An 18,563-nucleotide genomic window follows, 5' to 3' on the forward strand; every position below is an offset into this window, starting at 1 on the left:
TGTTTTCATTTTTATTTCATTCAAAATATTTTTTTATTTCTCTTGAGACTTCTTCTTTCACCTATGTGTTATTTAGAAGTGTGTTGTTTAATTGCCAAGTGCAGTGGAATTTTTCCAGCTGTCTCTCTATTATTGATTTCTATTTTAATTCCATTATAGTCTGAGAGCATATTTTGTATGATTTCCTTTCTTTTAAATTTGTTAAGCTGTGTTTTATGGTTCAGAATTTGATCTATCTTGGTGAATGTTCCACATGAGATTGAGAAGAATGTGTATACTGACGTTGTTTGATAAAGTATGCTATAGATGTCAATTGTATTCAGTTGATTAGTGGTACTGTTTAGTTCAACTATGTCTTTACTGATTTTCTGCTCCAGCTTTCTTTTGATTAGTGTTAGCATGGTATATCTTTCTTCATCTCTTTTCTTTTAATCTATCTGTGTTTTTATAGTTAAAATGGGTCTCTTATAGACAACATATAGTTGGGTCTTATTTTTTGTGGCCACTCTGACAGTCTCTGTCTTTTAATTGATATATTGAAACCATTGATGTTTAAAATGATTATTAGTATAGATGGAATGATATAGATGGATTATTGTCTACTATATGTGTTACTGTTTTCTATTCATTGTCCTTGTTCTTTGCTGTAGTTGTTGACTTCCACTCTTTTTCTGCTTTCCCTGGTTTTAATTAAGCATTTTGTATGATTCCATTTTTTCTCCTCTCTCAGCATATCAATTATACTTATTTTTTTAAACTTTTTAGTAGCTGCCCTTGAGTTTGCAATGTACATTCATAGTTAATCCAAGTCCTCTTTCAAATAACACTATACCACTTCCTGGATAGTGCAAGTGCCTTATTAATAAAGTATTCTCAGTTCCTGCTTGCTGTCTCTTATAACATTGATATCATTTCATTTCACTTATCCATTAGTTATATTTCATCACAGAATACATTGTTGCTATTATTACTATTTTGAACAAATTATTACCTGTTATGTCAATTAAGAATAAGAAAAAAGATTCTACGTTAACTTCATTTATTCCTTTTCTAGTGCTCTTCCTTTTTTATGTAAATCCTACTTTCTGACCTATATAATTTTCCTTCTTTCTGAAGAATTTCTTGTGAGGCAGGCCTACTGGTGTCAAATCTCTCAATTTTTTTCTGAGCACAATCTTTATTTCTCCTTCACTTTTGAAGGATAATTTAATTGGATACAAAATTCTAGGTTGGTAGCTTCTTTCTTTCAACACTTTCAGTATTTTACTCTACTCTTATCTTGTTTGCACTAGCTGAAGAAAGTCTAAGGTAATTCTTATCTTGCTCTTCTATAGATAAGGTGTTTTTTTCCTCTTTTGGCTTCTTTCAAGATTTTCTCTTTGTCTTTGATTTTCTATGCCTAGTTGTAGATTTTTTTTTCTGTTTATCCTGCTTGGTATGCTTTGAGCTTCCTAGATCTGTGGTTCGGTGTCTATCATTAATTTTGGAAAATTCTGTCATTATTGCTTCAAATACTTCCTTTGTTCCTTTTTTTCTTTCTTCTCCTTCTTTTGTCCCCTTTATGTGTATATTACAGATTTTGTAATTGTCTCCCAGTTTTGGATATTTTGTTCTGCCTTTTTCATTCCTTTTTCTCTTTGCATTTCAGTTTTGGAAGTTTCTATTGACATTTCTTCAAGCTCATTGATTCTTTCCGAGACCACATCCAGCCAACTGATGAGCCCATCAAAGGCTTTCTTTATTTCTGTTGCAGTGTTTTTTATTTCTAGCAATTTTTTTTGTTTATTTTTTAGAGTTTCCCTCTCTCTGCTTGCATTATCAATCTGTTCTTGTATGTTTTCCACTTTTTCCATTAGAGCTCTTAGCATATTAATCATAGTTGTTTTAAGTTCCTAGTCTGATGATTCCAACATCTCTGACATATATGAGTCTAGTTCTGATGTTTGCTCTGTCTCTTCAAACTGTGTTTTTTGTCATTTTAATTTTTTTGTTGAAAGCCAGATATGGTGTACTGGGTAAAAATAACTGAGGTAAATAGGCCTTTAATGTGAGATTTTATGTATCTAACTAGGAGGTAGGCTGTGTTTACTGTTTTCTCTGGTTGTAGGTGTCAGAGGCTAAAATTTCTTATGACATCCTTATTTTTGCCTCCTTTGTTGTGTTTTGATTTACCTAGAGACTTCTTCTTAAATAAGGTCTGAGACATACAGTTCTTTCAGTTGTATTCCCCTGATCCTTATTGATGTAGTGGTAAGGGGTACAGGAAGAGAAAGTGTTCTTTAGTCCTATGATTAGGTCTCAGCTTTTTAGTGAGCCTGTGCTTCTATGCTGTGAGCTTAACAAAGACTTCTGGTATTTTTACCTCTTAAGCAAGACAGAAAGCCTAGAGAGGGCTCTAGTTAGGTATTTCCCTTTCACTATGTGGAAGCCTAGAGGGGGCTGGAGTTGGGTATTTCCCTCTCCCCAGGATCTAGTCAAATAGTTTCTCTTAAGAGAAGGCCTTGTTAAGAAGAAAAGATGCTCTGGGCTTCTTTCAAAATGACTACTCTTCCCCTTTTGCTGCCAGAGCAGTAGGGGATTTTTCTCCGATCTTCACTGTGAGAACCTAGCAAGGCTTCTGGAGGTAAAACTTACAAAAGTACAGAGGCCACCCTATGACTGGCTTCTCCTGGAGTTTTAACTCTCTAACTTCTCCACACTGAACCTCTAGCAATTTGTCAATTACAGCTTAAGTTTTCCTTCCAAGGTAACTGGTTCCCGTGAAAGCTTCTGCTCCAATAATTTGTGATTCTCTGTGTCCTCCTGTCTGTCTCTCCAATTTTGGCACTCATAATTTGTCCTATGACCTTGATCCTCTGATGGATTTAAGAAGAGTTGCTGATTTTTCATTTGTTCAGCCTTTTTCTTGTTGTGAGGACAGAGTGACACCTTCCAAGCTCCTTACATGCCAGACCAGAAACCAGACGTCCCTTTCTTACCTTTTTATGAAGTTTATTTTTAATTTTTTTCATTTCCCTCCTCTTTTGTCTTTGCAGTTGTACCCTCTTTTGCTCTTCTTTTAGTAATTAACACAGAAAGTACAACATGCATCCTTAAAGTACCAGAGTCTAATTATACTTGCTACTTTTACCCTCTTCCCAGACATGCAAAGATGTAGCACATTTTAACTTCGTTTACCCCTTCCGTTTTATTTGCCATGTATTTCAATATTCTCTATATTTTAAACTCTACAAGATATGTTTTTTCTGTATAATAAATCTTCATTTAAAATTACTCACATTTTACCCTTTTTGTTGCTATTAATTCCTTTCTTCATTTTCAAGTTTCCATGTGAAATTTGGTTTTTTTCCACCTGAAAAACACTCTTTAGTACTTCTTTATGTCTGCTGATCATGAATTCTCTTAGTTCTCTTCTGTGTGAAAACATTTTTATTTTACTTTCAGTCTTTAAGGGTATTTTTGCTGGGTATAGCATTTTCTTTCAGCATTTTGCAACTAGTCATTATCTTCTGGCTTCTATTGTTTTAAATTATTCTTCCTATGAAAATAAGGCATTTTTAAATCTTGGGCAGTTTTTAAGATTATCCTGCTTGGGATTCATGGGGCTTCTTGAAGCTGTGATCATTATCAACTATTTTGAGAAATAATCATAATTTTTTCAAATAATGCCTTTTCTTCATTCTCTCTTTTCTAGTTACACATATCTTAGACTTTCTAATGTGTCCCCTATGTCTTTTACCCTCTCATCTGTATTTTCTATCCCCTTTGTCTCTCCATGCTTTATTCTTCTAGTCCATTAATTTTCTCTTCAGATGCATCTGATCTGCAACCAAATCTATCCATTTAATTGTAAGCTTAAATTATTGTAAAAATAAGCCAATATATGTATGTTTTTTAAAATTTTTTTTTACACAAAGGTAACACACTCTAAATGCTATTTTATACCTTTTCAATTAATATAAATGGAAGTCACTCAATAGAGATCTCTTTTATTCCCTTTTTTCAGCTTTATTAGGTATAATTGACATATCATGCAATTAATCCATTGTAAGAATACAGTTAGATGGTTTTTATTACATTTAAACAATTGTGCAACCATCACCAAAATCCAGTTTTAGAACACTTCCATCATCTCAAAAAGTTTCCTTATGCCCATTTAGTCAATTCCTGCTCCTTCTCCCAGCCCCAAACTACTGATCTTCTTTCTGTCTCCATAGTTATTCCTATCCTAGAAATTTTATGAATGAGACATTATATGGCCCAGAATATGGACTACCTTTATAGATGTTCTATGTCCGCTTAAGAAGAATGTGTATTTTTCTGATCTTGGATAGAATGTTCTATAAATGTCAAGTAGGTCAAGCTGATCTATATATCTTCTGTATCCTTATTGATTTTCTGTCTACTTGTTCAATCAGTTATTGAGAGAAGTTTGGAATCTCTAACTATAGAGATTTCTCCTTGCAGTTCTAGCAATATTGCTTTGTATTTTGAAGCTCTTTATTATATGTATAAATGTTTATGACTGTTATGACCTCTTAATAAATTGACTTGACTTTTTTAATCCCTGGTAATATCCCTTGCTCTGAAATCTACTTTGTTTGGTATTATTATAGCCCCTCCAGCTTTCTTTTGAACGGTGTTAGCATGGTATATATTTTTCCATACTTTTAACCTATTTGTGTCTTTCTATTTAAACTGTATTCTGCTGATAGCATGTAGTTAGATCTTGCTTGTTTTATCCAATCTGGTAATCACTACCTTTAATGGCATTGTTTAGACCATGTAGCTTCAGTGAGATAATAGATAGAGTTATGTTTAAATCCACCACCTTATAATTTATTTTCTGTTTTGCCCATCTGTTTTGTTCCACTTTTCCTCATTTTCTGCTTTTCTTTGAATTGAGTAGTTTTAATGATTCTGTTTTATCTCCTTTCTTGATTTATTAGCTATAAATTTTTGTTTTACTATTTTAATAATTTTTTAGAGTTATAGTGTACCTTTTAACTTATTACAGTCTATTTTCAGTAAAATTATACTATTTCATATGAATATAGTATAAGAACTTACAACAATATGCTTCCATCTCTTCCCTCTTAGCCTTTGTTTTATTGTTCTCATTCATTTTACTTGCACATGTGTTATAAATCCCATAGCACATTGTTATTTTGCTCTAAATAGTCAATTATCTTTTAAAGAGACTCAAATAATAAGAAAAAAGTCTTTTATGTTTACCCACACAGTTACCATTTCTGGTGCTCTTTATTCTTTTATGCAGATCCAAATTTCCATCTACCTGAAACTTCCTTTAACTTTTCTTATAGTGTAGGTCTGCTGGTAATGAATGAGTCCTTTCAATTTCTATACATCTGAAAAGAAATCAGTGAATTTTTCTTCCAGATTTTGTATTTTTTATCTCTAGAAGTTGCATTTGGTTATTTTTTTGTATTGCCTATTTTTCTCTTCTTTTTTTTTTAAATAAAGTGAAAGGATGATAAGTAAGATTTTTTTCTTCTCAAAGATTGGCACCTGAGCTAACATGTGTTGCCAGTCATTGTCATCTTCTTCTTCTTTCTCCCCAAAGCCCTCCAGTACATAGTTGTATATTTTAGTTGTAGGTCCTTCTAGTTGTGGTGTAGTTGTGGCATGTGGGATGCCACCTCAGGATGGCCCGATGAGTGGTGCCATGTCTGCGCCCAGGATCTGAACCAGTGAAACCCTGGGCCGCCAAAGTGGAGCACACAAATTTAACCACTTTGCCATGGGGCCGACCCCTATTTTTCTCTTCATGTTCATGTTTTGCTTTTAACTCTTTCAGCATATTTATAATAGTTCTTTTTTACATTCTTATGTGCTTGTTGTATCATCTCTATCACTTCTATGTCTGTGTGTATTGACTGATTTTTCTCCTGGTTATGGTGTTGTGAATTTTACATTGGTAAATACTGGGTTTTTTGGTATTCCTTTAAAGAGCATTAGACTACTTTTGCAAGTAGTTAAATTACTATTGGGTCAGTTTGATCTTTTCAAGGCTTTCTTGTGGCACTTTTAGAGTAAACTTCATTCTAATGTTAGATTAACTTCACTGCTAAGCTGTGATTCCTCTGGTGTCACCACTGAACTCCTCTGGTGTTCAACAAAGATTCAACTCTAGTTGGCAAGAACTCATATCTCCAGTCCTATGTGAGCTCTGGTAGTTACTCAATTTGTAGCTCCTCAAATATTCTTTGCCTGGCCTCTTGGAGTTTTACCCTACTCATATATGACTTAGCATTTAGCAATAGAATCAGAGGATGTAGATTTCTGGAGCTCCTTTTCCATGCACCTCCCTCCTCTCTGGTACTCTGCCCACAAATTCCAGCGACCTCAGCCTTGCTTAACTCTGATCTCTGTCTCTTCAACTCAGCAGTACTGCCAAGCTTTGATTTTGATCACCTCCCTGCTTTGTGTTCTGGAAAATGCCTCCAGTCTAATTATACCTTTTCAATTAATATAAATGGAAGTCACTCAATAGAGATCTCTTTTATTCCTTTTTTTCAGCTTTATTAGGTATAATTGACATATCGTGCAATTAATCCATTGTAAGAATACAGTTAGATGGCAGATAGCTGAGACAATCACAGGGATCAACTTATTTGTCTCTCTTTTTTTCAGGGACCACAGTCCTATTCTGGCTATTGTAAACTTTCCAAAAACAATTGTTTCATTCATTTTGTCCAGTTTTCTAGTTCTTAAAGCAATAGAGTAAGTCAGTGCTGATTATTTCATCCAAAGTATAGAAGCACAGATTGACCTCATTCAATTTTTAAATCAACAATTTACAGCAGTTCTTATTTTGGGAACACAGGGCAAGAAAAGAGATTGAATACCAGGAACTGATGTTTCTTTTAACTGGAGGAGTAAGTCTTAAAAGTGCTGAGAAAAATCCTGATCCATCTTGGCTACAGGATAAAAGCTGGGAGGAAATTTGTCGTGCAAGTGAATTTCCTGCCTTCAAAGGACTCAGGTAATTGTTTAAACTTGATGACTTAGCATTGAATAATGATGGGTAAATTTGTAATCTAGTGACTTTTAAATGGTTCCTTAGCTGTCTTGACTCTTGCTCAACAATCTCTTCTTAAATTTTTTCCCAATGAAAGCATAACTAAAGCTTTTTTTTTTACATTAGGGAGCATTTTTGTGAATATATAAATGAATGGCGGGAAATCTATGACAGTAAAGAGCCACACAATACTAAATTTCCAGCACCAATGGATAACAATCTAAACGAACTACAGAAAATAATAATTCTTCGGTGCTTAAGACCTGATAAGGTAAAAGACAAATATGTTCCATTTGGAACCTGGATAATTTGCCATTTATGAAGTACTAGGTTTAAAGCTATTGTTATTTGGTTCTTTAACCCTTATTTCAGATGCTCAGAGGCATTCATTGAGCTCCTTAGATTTGTAGGTTTATAGTTTTTCTCAACTTGGGAAAAATTTTGGCCATTATTTCTTTAAATATTTTTTGCCACTCCACCCATGATTCCAATTAAATATACGTTAGACTGCTTGATATTATACCATAGGTGACTGATATTGTTAATTATTTCTAAATCTTTTGTATCTCTGTGCTTCAGTTTGGATAGTTTCTATTGGTATCTTTAAGTTTGCTGATTCCTTCTTTTGTAGTGTCCAATCTGCTATTAATCCCATGCAATTAATTTTTGTTTCAGCTATTATATATTTCATCTGTAGAAAAGTCATTTGATTCTCTTTAATATATTCTATTTCTCTTTTCATTCTGTTTATATTTTCCTTTAAATACTTGAAGACAGTTATAATAAGTGTTTTTAAATCCTTGACTGTTAATTTCATCATTGCTGAATCTGTTTCTATTGACTGATTTTACTCATGGTTGTAGATTATATTTTCCTGCTTCTTGGCATGCCCAGTAATGTTTGATTGGATGCTGGACATTTTGATGATTTGGATTTTGCTAGCTTCCTTTAAAAAGTGTTGAGTTTTGTTCTGCTGGTTTGGGGGTCAGCAAACAACGTCTGTGGGCCAAATCCAGCCCATGACCTGATTTTATCCAGACCATGCACTAAGAATGGTTTTTACATTTTTAAAGGGTTGGGTTAAAAGAAAGAGAATACGGCAGCAGAAATTGTATGTGGCCCACAAAGCCTAAAATAATTATTGTCTAGCCCTCTGTAGAAAAAGTTTTCTAACCCCTTTGGCTACATAGTTAAATACTTAAGTTCAGGTTGTTCCTTTCAAACATTGTTTTAAGATCTGTTAGGGCAGGTGTAGAATAGCCTTTACTCAATGGATAGTTTAGCCCCACCTCTAAAGTTGGCCCTTCTGAGGCCTTTACTGAACACCCCAAGTGATCCAATGGCTCTCCACTGTGGCTATTGGGAAATTGAATGATTCCCAGCCTTGCATGAACTCTGGTAGCTCCTCAGATCCCCAGTTCACAGCTCCCCAAGTTACTCTTTGCTTGGCCTGTGCATGCACACCATAGTATTCAGCAAAGATTCCAGGGTACTATTATACAGATTTCTGAGCTCTTTTTCTGCATAGTTCCCTTTTAATTTGAAGTCTGTAATCCCCAGGAGCCTCAGCCTCCTTGAACTCTGATTCCCTTCTTCCAAACTCAGCAACGTCTTGTGCTCTACTTTCAATTGCTCTCCCTGTTCCACAGTCTGGAATATACCTCCCTGAAGAAAGCCAGGGAAATAAAAGATCTCACTTGTCCATTTCCTCTTTCTCAGGGCTCACAGTCCTGTACCACCTATTGTCTGAATAGCCCCAATGTCTGAAAATAGTTGTCTCATTAATTTTTCCCATTTTAAAATTTATGATGGGAGGGTGAATCAGGTCCCTGTTATTCCATATTGGCTGGAAGCAGAAGATGGTAGACAATCTTGTACATGTCACAGTTTTATTAATTCAAACATGCACAAATTCTTTCTATAGGTAAAATAAGTAGGCTGATACCAGTTGTCACACATTCAAGAAAGGGGATTATGGAGTTACCAGTGGGAAAATTTTAAACAGACAGAAAACGAAAAACTATGCTCATTCATGTAGTTTAAACTTTACCTATGGCACTTCACCGTTCTGAGCCCCAATTGTTTTGTTTTGTTTTGTTTTGTTTTTGGTTAATGCTGTCAAGTTAATTGTGACTCCTGGCAACTCTGTGTACAGCAGAGCTGAGCCCTGCCCCAACCAACAGACAAGTAGTGAGGCATTTGGTTCCCTGACCAGGAAACAAACCCAGGCCATGGGGATGACAGCACTGAATCTTAACCACTAGACCACTAGAGCTCCAGTTACACTATGTATAAAATGAAGATGTTAAAAGTGATTGCAATGATCCCTTCTTTCTTTCTTCCTTCTTTCCTTCCTTCCTTCCTTTCTTCCTTCCTTTCTTTCTCTCTTCTTTCCTTCCTCTTTCTTTCTTTTACATTTTATATTTTTAGTAAAGTTTCACAAGGAGGATTATCTAATTCTTCATTCAGTCTCTGAATAAGTTCACACAGAGGCCTACGTAATTACTTGACTCCTGAGTATTTTTCCTTACTCTAACTCCCAAAGGCCTCTGCACATTGTTGAAACTTACCTCATTCTTTCCTACTTGATAGTTGTATGTATATATATGTTCCTATCACTAGACAGTAAGTCCCTTGAAACCCAAAACAATGCTTTATTCATTATTTGATCACCAATAGCCTCCCTTGTTCATGGTAAACTAAGGAATGAGTAGCTCTGAATCGGGAAAACACCTGCCTATTTGCACTCCACTGAATTGCTCCCTGATGGACAATGGACCAATGAAGATGTTGCTTCAATGCCACATGTGGGGCTATTGCTTTGTCTGCTGTGCTTGGGAGCCTTTGCTTAAACACCACAGCACTTACCACAATGGAATATAGAATAATTGTCTGTTTAGTTGTGAGGGTCTCCTGCTAGGCTGTGAGCTTCTTGAGGTCAGAACCTACATCTTATTTTGCTCTATATCTCTGCGACTTAAAGCAGTACCTGGCAGACGGTAGGAGCTCAGTAAATGTCTGTGAATTGAGTTGAACTGAACTGAATTAAACTAAATTCAATTAAAGCCTGTATTAGTCAGGATTCTCCAGAGAAACAAAACTAATAGGATAGGTAGAGACAGAGATAGAGATTTTAAGGAATTGGTTCATGTGATTGTGGAGGGTTGCAACTCCAAAATCTGCAGGCTGGAGACCCAGGGAAGAATTGATGTTGCACCTCAAGTCCAAGGCAGTCTGCTGGCATAGTTCCCTCTTCCTCAGTGGGAGTCAGTCTTTTTTCTTTTAAAGCCTTCAACTGATTGGATGAGGCCCACTCACAGTATGGAAGGTAATCTGCTTTGCTCGAAGTCTACTGATTTACATTTTAATCTCGTCTTAAAAATATCTTCACAGCAACATCTAGACTAGTATTTGACCAAATATCTGGGTCTTGTGCCCTAGCAAAGGTGACACATGAAATTAACCATCACAAAGCCCATTTCCAGGTCTGCTCAAGTCTCCATAATATCTTCTCTGAAGTATGTTACATGAAGGTTAAAAATCTTACAGAAAAGTCTTATGACTTTTTCTCATACTAAATTACTGGAACAAAGTACTTTTTCTGGAAAACTGTCATACTTGATTACAGTTATATCATCTCAGGGAGCTTTGGCCCTAGCCAGAGTGTAGAGTAATGGGAAGCAAGTTCTCTGTCCTCAGCACCTCCCTTTCCTTAAAATGTATACTGAAGATCTACTCTGCTAGGTAGAAATTATACATGGTGTTAATGGTGAAAGGATGAAAAAGATTTCATCATTGCTCATGTGACATTATTAAAGAAAGAAAAAAAAGATGCTATATCATTGTGAGCTCCTTATTGAAAAACCCTCAGTGGTCTTTCAGTATCTATAGAATAATGACAAAAGTACAGCTTGGCATTCTTGTTACCTTGGCTAAGCATACCTCTTTCTTGCCGTTCTGTTCTTATCTTTTTCCTAAAACTTCCCCTGTTTCAAACTACGGAGGTGCTCACAACTACACTGTAGAAGGCTCCATCCTTCCTTCCCATCTGTTCCACAAACCTTCCAGGACTGCAGAAGCCTATGATGATCTCTCCTCTCTTCATTGAATTCCTAGTTTTCATGTTAGAAAGTCGTTTGCCATTTAGATGATAATGTCCAGTATCTCTTTGTACTTATTTTCTGCTACTAATGTTGATAATTAGCATTCTTTTATTTTTAAATTTAACTTAATTTGAATCACATGAATATGTGAATACAGTGAAAAATATACCTCCAATCTCCTATCTCAGTCATTCAACCTCCTTCCCTTCAGGCAATTAATATTATCTGCTTCTTTTTATCCTTTTATGCACACATAAACAAATTCTTTTTGCATTTATTTTAACACAAATGGTAGCATACACTGTTTTGCATATTGCTTTTTTCCTTATCAGTTCATAAAGAGCTTTCTCATTCTTTTTTACAATTGAAAGGTATTCTATTGTACAAGTATACCACTTTTTTTTACTGAGGTCACATTGGTTTATAACATTATATAAATTTCAGGTGTATATCATTATATTTCGACTTCCATATAGACTGCATTGTGTTTACTAGCAAAAGTCTAATTGTCATCTGTCACCATACACATGTGCCCCTTTACCCCTTTTGCCCTCCCCTGTTCCCTTCTCTTCTGGTAACCACCAATCTGTTCTCCATATCTATGTGCTTGTTTCTTTGCTCATCTTCCATATATGAGTGAAGTCATATGGTAATTGTCTTTCTCCATCTGCCTTATTTTGCTTAGCATAATACTCTCAAGGTTCATCCGTGTTGTCGCAAATGACACGATTTCATCTTTTTTTTATGGCTGAGTAGTATTCCATATATATATATATATATATATATACCACATCTTCTTTATCCATTCTTCTGTTGATGAGCACTTAGGTTGCTTCCAAGTCTTGGCTATAATGAATAATGAATAATAGTGAATACATAATAAATACAATGAATAATGAATATATAATGAATAATGTTGCAATGAACATAGAGGTGCATATATCTTTTCAAATTAGTGTTTTTGCATTTTTTGGATAAATACCCAGAAGTGGAATAGCTGGATCATATGGTAGTTCTATTTTTAATTTTTTGAGAAATATCCTTACTGTTTTCCATAGTGGCTGTACAATTTACATTCTCACCAGCAGTGTACAAGGGTTCCCTTTTCTCCACATCCTCTCCAACACTTGTTATTTCTTGCCTTGTTAATTATAGCCATTCTGATGGGTGTGAGGTGATATCTGATTGTAGTTTTGATTTGCATTTCCCTAGTAGTTAGTGATATTGAACATCTTTTCATGTGCTTCTTGGCCACCTATATAGCTTCTTTGGAAAAATATCTGTTCCTATCCTTTGCCATTTTTGATAAGGTTGTTCATTTTGTTGTTGTTGAGTTGTATGAGTTATTTATATATTTTGGATATTAACCCCTTATCAGATATATGATTTGCAAATATTTTTTCCCACATAGTGAGTTGTCTTTTTGTTTTGTTGATAGTTTCCTTTGCCATGTAGAAGCTTTTCAGTTTGATATAGTCTCATTTGTTTATTTTTTCCTTTGCTTCCCTTTCTTGAGGAGACATGATACTCAAAAAGATAGTGCTAAGACCAGTATCAAAGAGTGTACTACCTATGTTTTCTTCTAGGAGTTTTATGGTTTCAGGTCTTACCTTCAAATCTCTAATCCATTTTGAGTTAATTTTGTGTGTATGGTGTAAGATAATGGTCCACTCTCATTCTTTTGCACGTGGCTGTCCAGTTTTCCCAACACCATTTATTGAAGAGACTTTCCTTTATCCACTGTATGTTCTTAGTTCCTTAGTCAAAAATTGGCTATCCATAGATGTGTGGGTTTATTTCTGGGCTCTCAGTTCTGTTCCATTGATCTGTGTGTCTGTTTTTCTGCCAATACTATTATGATTTTGTGCCGGGGGGGGGGGGGGGTGTTGTTTTTTAGTGAGGAAGATTGTCCCTGAGCTAACAGCTGTGCCAATCTTCCTCTACTTTTTGTATATGGGATGTCACCACAGCATGGCTTAGTGAGTGGTGTGTAGGTCCACACTTGGGATCTGAACCAATGAATCCCTGGCCACCAAAGTGGAGCATGCGAACTTAACCACCATGCCTCCAGGCCAGCCCCAGTACCACGCTGTTTTGATTACTATAGCTTTGTAGTATATTTTGAAATCTGGGAGTCTGATGCCTCCAGCTTTGTTCTTTTTTCTCAGGATTGCTTTGGCTATTCAGAGTCTTTTGTTGTTCTATATTAATCTTAGGATTCTTTGTCCTATGTCCGTGAAAAATATTGTTGGAATTCTGATTGAGATTGTGTTGAATCTGTAGATTACGTTAGGTAATATGGACATTTTAACTATGGTAATTCTTTGACTCCATGAGCATGGAATATCTTTCCATTTCTTTATGTCTTCTTTAATTTCTTTCAATAATTTCTTACAGTTTCAGTGTATAGGTCTTTCACTTCCTTAGTTAAATTTATTCCTAGGCATTTTATTCTTTTTTGGTGATTGTAAATGGAATTGTATTCTTGATTTCTCTTTCTGCTAGTTCATTGTTAGTGTGTAGAAATATGACTGATTTTTGTATGTTGATTTTGTACCCTGCAACTTTACTGTATTTGTTTATTATTTCTAATAGTTTTTTGGTGGAATTTTTAGGGTTTTTATATTTAGAATCATGTCATCCACAAATAGTGATGGTTTTACTTCTTCCTTTCCAATTGGATCCCTTTTATTTCTTTTTCTTACCTAATTGCTCTGGCTAGGACTTCCAGAACTATGTTGAATAAGAGTGATGAGAGTGGGCATCCTTGTCTTCTTCCTGTTTTTAGATAGTTTTCAGTTTTTCACCATTGAATATGATGTTGGCCATTGGTTTGTCATATATGGCCTTTATTATGTTGAGGTACTTTGCTTTTATACCCATTTTATTGAGAGTTTTTATCATAAATGGATGTTGAATCTGTCATATGCTTTCTCTGTATCTATTGAGATGATCATGTGATCTTTATTCTTCATTTTGTTAATGTGGTGTATCACATTGATTGATTTATAGATGTCAAATCATCCCTGCATCCCTAGAATAAATCCCACTTGGTGTATGATCCTTTTAATGTATTGTTGTCCTTGATTTGCTAATATTTTGTTGAGGATTTTTACATCTATGTTCATCAGTGATATTGGCCTGTAATTTTCTTTTTTCGTCTTGGCCTTATCTGGTTTTGGTATCAGGGTAATGTTGGTCTCGTAAAATGAGTTAGGAAAAGTTTGAGAAGGATAGGTATTAAAATCTTCTTTGAGTGTTTGGGGTAGAATTCATCAGAAATGGTGTCTGGTCCTGGATTTTTGTTTTTTGGGAGGTTTTTGATTACTGTTTCAACCTCTTTTACTTGTGATTGGTCTATTCAGATTCTCTGTTTATTTTTGATTCAGTTTCAGGAGGTTGTATGATTCTAAGAAAGAATTTATCCATTTCTTCTAGGTTATCCAATTTGTTGGCATATAGTTTTTCATTGTATTCTGTTATAATTCTTTGTATTTCTGTGGTATCCGTTGTAATTTATCCTCTTTAATTTCTGATTTATTTGAGCCTTCTCTCTTTTTTTCTTAGTAAGTCTAGCTAAGGGTTTGTCAGTTTTGTTTATCTTTTCAAAGAACCAGCCCTTAGTTTCATCGAGCCTTTCTATTGTCTCTTTTGTCTCTACTTCATTTACTTCTGCTCTTTTATTTCCTTCCTTCTACTGACTTTAGACTTCTTTTGTTCTTGTTTTTCTAGTTCTTTTAGATGTAGTATTAGATTGTTTATTTGAGATTTTTCTTGTTTCTTAAGGTAGACCTGTATTTCTATATACTTCCCTCTTAATACCACTTTTGCAGCATCCTATGTTTTGGTATGTTGTGTTTTCATTTTCATTTGTCTCCAGGTATTTTTTTATTTCTTCATTGATCCACCAGTTGTTCAGTAGCATGTTGTTTAGTCTCCATATATTTGTGACTTTTCCAGCTTTCTTCTTGTAGTTGACTTCTACTTTCATACCATTGTGGTCAGAAAAGATGCTTGATATGATTTCAACTTCTTAAATTTGTTGAGACTTGTTTTGTTTCTCAACATATGGTCTGTCTTTGAGAATGTTCCATGTGCATTTGAGAACAATGTGTATTCTGCTGCCTTTGGATGGAATGTTCTACATATATCTGTTAAGTCCATCTGGTCTAGAGTTTCATTTAAGGCCACTGTTTCCTTGTTGATTTTATGTCTGAATGATCTATCCATTGATGTAAGTGGGGTGTTTAGTCCCCTGCTATTATTGTGTTGCTGTCAGTTTCTCTCTTTAGGTCTGTTAATAGTTACTTTATATACTTTGGTGCTCCTATGTTTAGTGCATATATGTTAATAAATGTTGTCTTCTTAGTGGTATGTCCCTTTTATCATTATATAATATCTATCTTTGTCTCTTGTTATCTTTCTTGGCTTAAAGTATGTTTTGTCTGATATGAGTAGGGCTATACCCACTTTCTTTTGGTTGCCATTTGCTTGAAGTATCATCTCCCATCCCTTACTCTGGGCCTATGTTTGTCTTTAGAGATAAGATTGGGTCTTGTTTTTTAATCCATCCACCTGCTCTGTGTCTTTTGATTGGAGAATTCAATCCACTTACATTTAGAATGATTATTGATATATGAAGCTTAATATTGCCATGTTATCTTTTGTTTTCCAGTTCTATATTTCCATTGTTTCTTTGTCCTTGTATTTCTGTATACCATTTCAGTTTGGTGGTTTTCTGTGATGTGTTTCTCATTTCCCTCTTTTTTAATGTTTTGTGACTCTGCTCCATATATAATTTCTACTTGTATCTCTCTGGCCAAAACTTAGTTGCATGGCCACATCTAGTTGCAAGAAAGGTTTGGAAAACTTGGGATTCTGTTACCAAAAGGAGACAAAGAAGGGGGACAGTTTGCAATCTCTGCTATATTGAATGAGGTTGAGCATCTTTTCATGTGTTTAAGATCCACTTCTATTTCATGTTTTAGAAATTGTTCATCTCCTTTGCCCATTTTTCTTTTGGGTTGTTAGTCTTGTTCTGTCATTTTATAGACACTTTTTATGTATTGGGGAAATTAGTGCTTTATCTATGATATGCTGCATGCTCTTCTTGGCCATTAGACTCATATTTTACTCTTTGTTGTTTTTCAGTAATAATCAAAGTCATTCTTTAAAATAAAAATTACTCTAAAGATCATGTCTATTCTCTCTTCAACAGATAACTCCAGCTATAACAAATTATGTAACTGACAAACTAGGGAAAAAGTTTGTAGAGCCTCCACCATTTGATTTGACAAAGAGTTACTTGGATTCAAATTGCACCATTCCCTTAATTTTTGTGCTATCTCCCGGAGCAGATCCCATGGCCAGTAAGTGCATATACTGTAAACTTTTAAGAAATTAAAAATAAATCATCTTTCTCAATGTCCATTTTTTGTCCATATGATTGTACATCAGTTAGTAAATCCAGTATTTATAAGGAAAGGTAACTCGAATTTTCCACAACTAAAAACCTATAAACCTGAAACATAAGGCATGTTTTATAATTTTAGAGTAAGCAGTGAAACCATTTTTTTGTGCCCTCTTAGGCCTGCTAAAATTTGCAAATGATAAAGCTATGTCTGGAAATAAATTTCAAGCTATTTCACTGGGACAGGGACAAGGACCAGTTGCCACAAAAATGATTAAAGCAGCAATAGAAGAAGGAACTTGGGTTTGCCTACAGAATTGTCACCTTGCTGTCTCCTGGATGCCTGTATTGGAAAAAATATGTGAAGATTTTACCCCTGAAGTCTGTAACTCATCTTTTAGGCTTTGGCTCACAAGTTATCCATCTCCAAAAGTATGTTTATTTCCTATAGAGTTCAGTACATTTATTGAGTTATCTGTTACATTGTATATCCTAGTCAAGCTTGAAATACTTAATTTTAAGAGGCTTTAAAAATATTTCTGGAGTCCTCTTTTATACCTATTTTTAACCCAGTAGTTTATGCATTTTTAGGACTCAAGCTGGTTATCTTGAGTAATGCTCTTTGTTTATTCTGTCTTAGTTCCCAGTAACAATTCTACAGAATGGAGTAAAAATGACTAATGAACCTCCCACGGGTCTTCGGCTAAATCTCCTCCAATCATATCTCACTGATCCAGTTTCTGATCCTCAGTTTTTCAATGGATGCCAGGGAAAGGAACTGGTAATATTCAGCCTCTGGAACTTTTAAAATATGTTTTTATAGTGAGAAAATATGGAAATATAAATATTTTACTTAGTAATGTTAAACTTTAGGCGTTTCCTAAGAAGACAGAAATTGTACCATCTTGTTCATTATTTTTTCCCAGTAGTTTGTGTCTGCTTCCCATGTAGTAGACACTCAAAAAGAAATTTGTGGAATGAACCGAAGTCCAATAGCATGTTTGATTAAGACCCAAGAGTAGCAATCTATTTTCACATCATTTATTCATTCTTTCAACAAATGTGTGTTAGGCGTTCTTCTACGTACTAGATATTAAGCAGTGAGAATAAAAGAGATTCCCTCCAAAAAAAAATCTACCTTCATGGAACTTAAATGTAGTAATAATGTTTTGACATATTAATAATGCTTTTCCATGTATCCATGTAAAACAGTTTTGCACATGGTATTGGGGGCACTGGTCCCAATAAATAGCCCTCCTTTTCTCTGCCTGAATTCTTACCAGTTAAGAAACAGAAAAAAGTATAAACATATGGGAACCAAATTATAACCTTAATTGCTGATGGAGACCAGGTTGAAAGATGTAGTTTATATCTGTGAACAAATGGGCTTCATATTACTAAACCCAGAATTAATTAGATTTATCCACCCAGAGGAACAGAAGAATACTTCCTTCCCTGAGGATGCTCACTTCTAAGAGAGAAAAGGGAGAAGCTGAGCAAAGCATATCTGGTTAACTTTTCCCAAATTTACCAATCAGATAGGTTAGTCTCCTCTCCTGCAGTGAGTACAAGGATATAGAGAATCCAGGATGCTACATTAAGGTCTCCCCACATGGAAGGAAACCTCAGTACCAAGGGAAATCACCTCCTCCCTCACCCCCAACACATGCTATTTATCATAATTGTCTATTTGTGCCAGAAAAAGAATAATATTGAAGATAAAGGATTGAATTCTTTGGAAGCCAGCTAGTTTCTCCCTGCTTACTGACACTTTCTGTGTGCCCCTAGTTCTGAGGAATAATTTTGTTTGTAACTCGGGGAGAAAAGGGGGATATTTGGTGGTTTTAGCTAGAAAGAGAGCTTAGTAGAATGGAGAAGATGGTATGGTGTCTGATGAGAAATGAGTGAAGGGGGTCAAAAAGATGGAAAAAAAAAGGAATATCTTAGCAAAACTGGCAAAAATATATAATGCTCTGATCCAAAAGCCACTGTGTGTAAAGTCCATAAA

The 18,563-nt window shown here is 35.0% G+C and overlaps 1 protein-coding gene across 5 annotated transcripts in view; it reads left to right on the plus strand.

Moving 5' to 3' along the window:
* DNAH12 (dynein axonemal heavy chain 12) overlaps positions 1–18,563 on the plus strand; it is a 213,963-nt gene that overhangs the window by 177,548 nt on the left and 17,852 nt on the right. For all 5 annotated transcript variants that reach the window (XM_070492412.1, XM_070492414.1, XM_070492413.1 and 2 more), the window contains 5 exons: positions 6,848–7,006; positions 7,169–7,313; positions 16,364–16,514; positions 16,734–16,987; positions 17,196–17,336. In XM_070492412.1, coding sequence (XP_070348513.1) covers positions 6,848–7,006; positions 7,169–7,313; positions 16,364–16,514; positions 16,734–16,987; positions 17,196–17,336 — 850 coding nt within the window. The remainder of the gene's footprint in view (positions 1–6,847; positions 7,007–7,168; positions 7,314–16,363; positions 16,515–16,733; positions 16,988–17,195; positions 17,337–18,563) is intronic.

This window comes from Equus asinus, chromosome 21 (genome assembly GCF_041296235.1).
Source record: "Equus asinus isolate D_3611 breed Donkey chromosome 21, EquAss-T2T_v2, whole genome shotgun sequence".
NCBI classification, from domain to species: domain Eukaryota; kingdom Metazoa; phylum Chordata; class Mammalia; order Perissodactyla; family Equidae; genus Equus; species Equus asinus.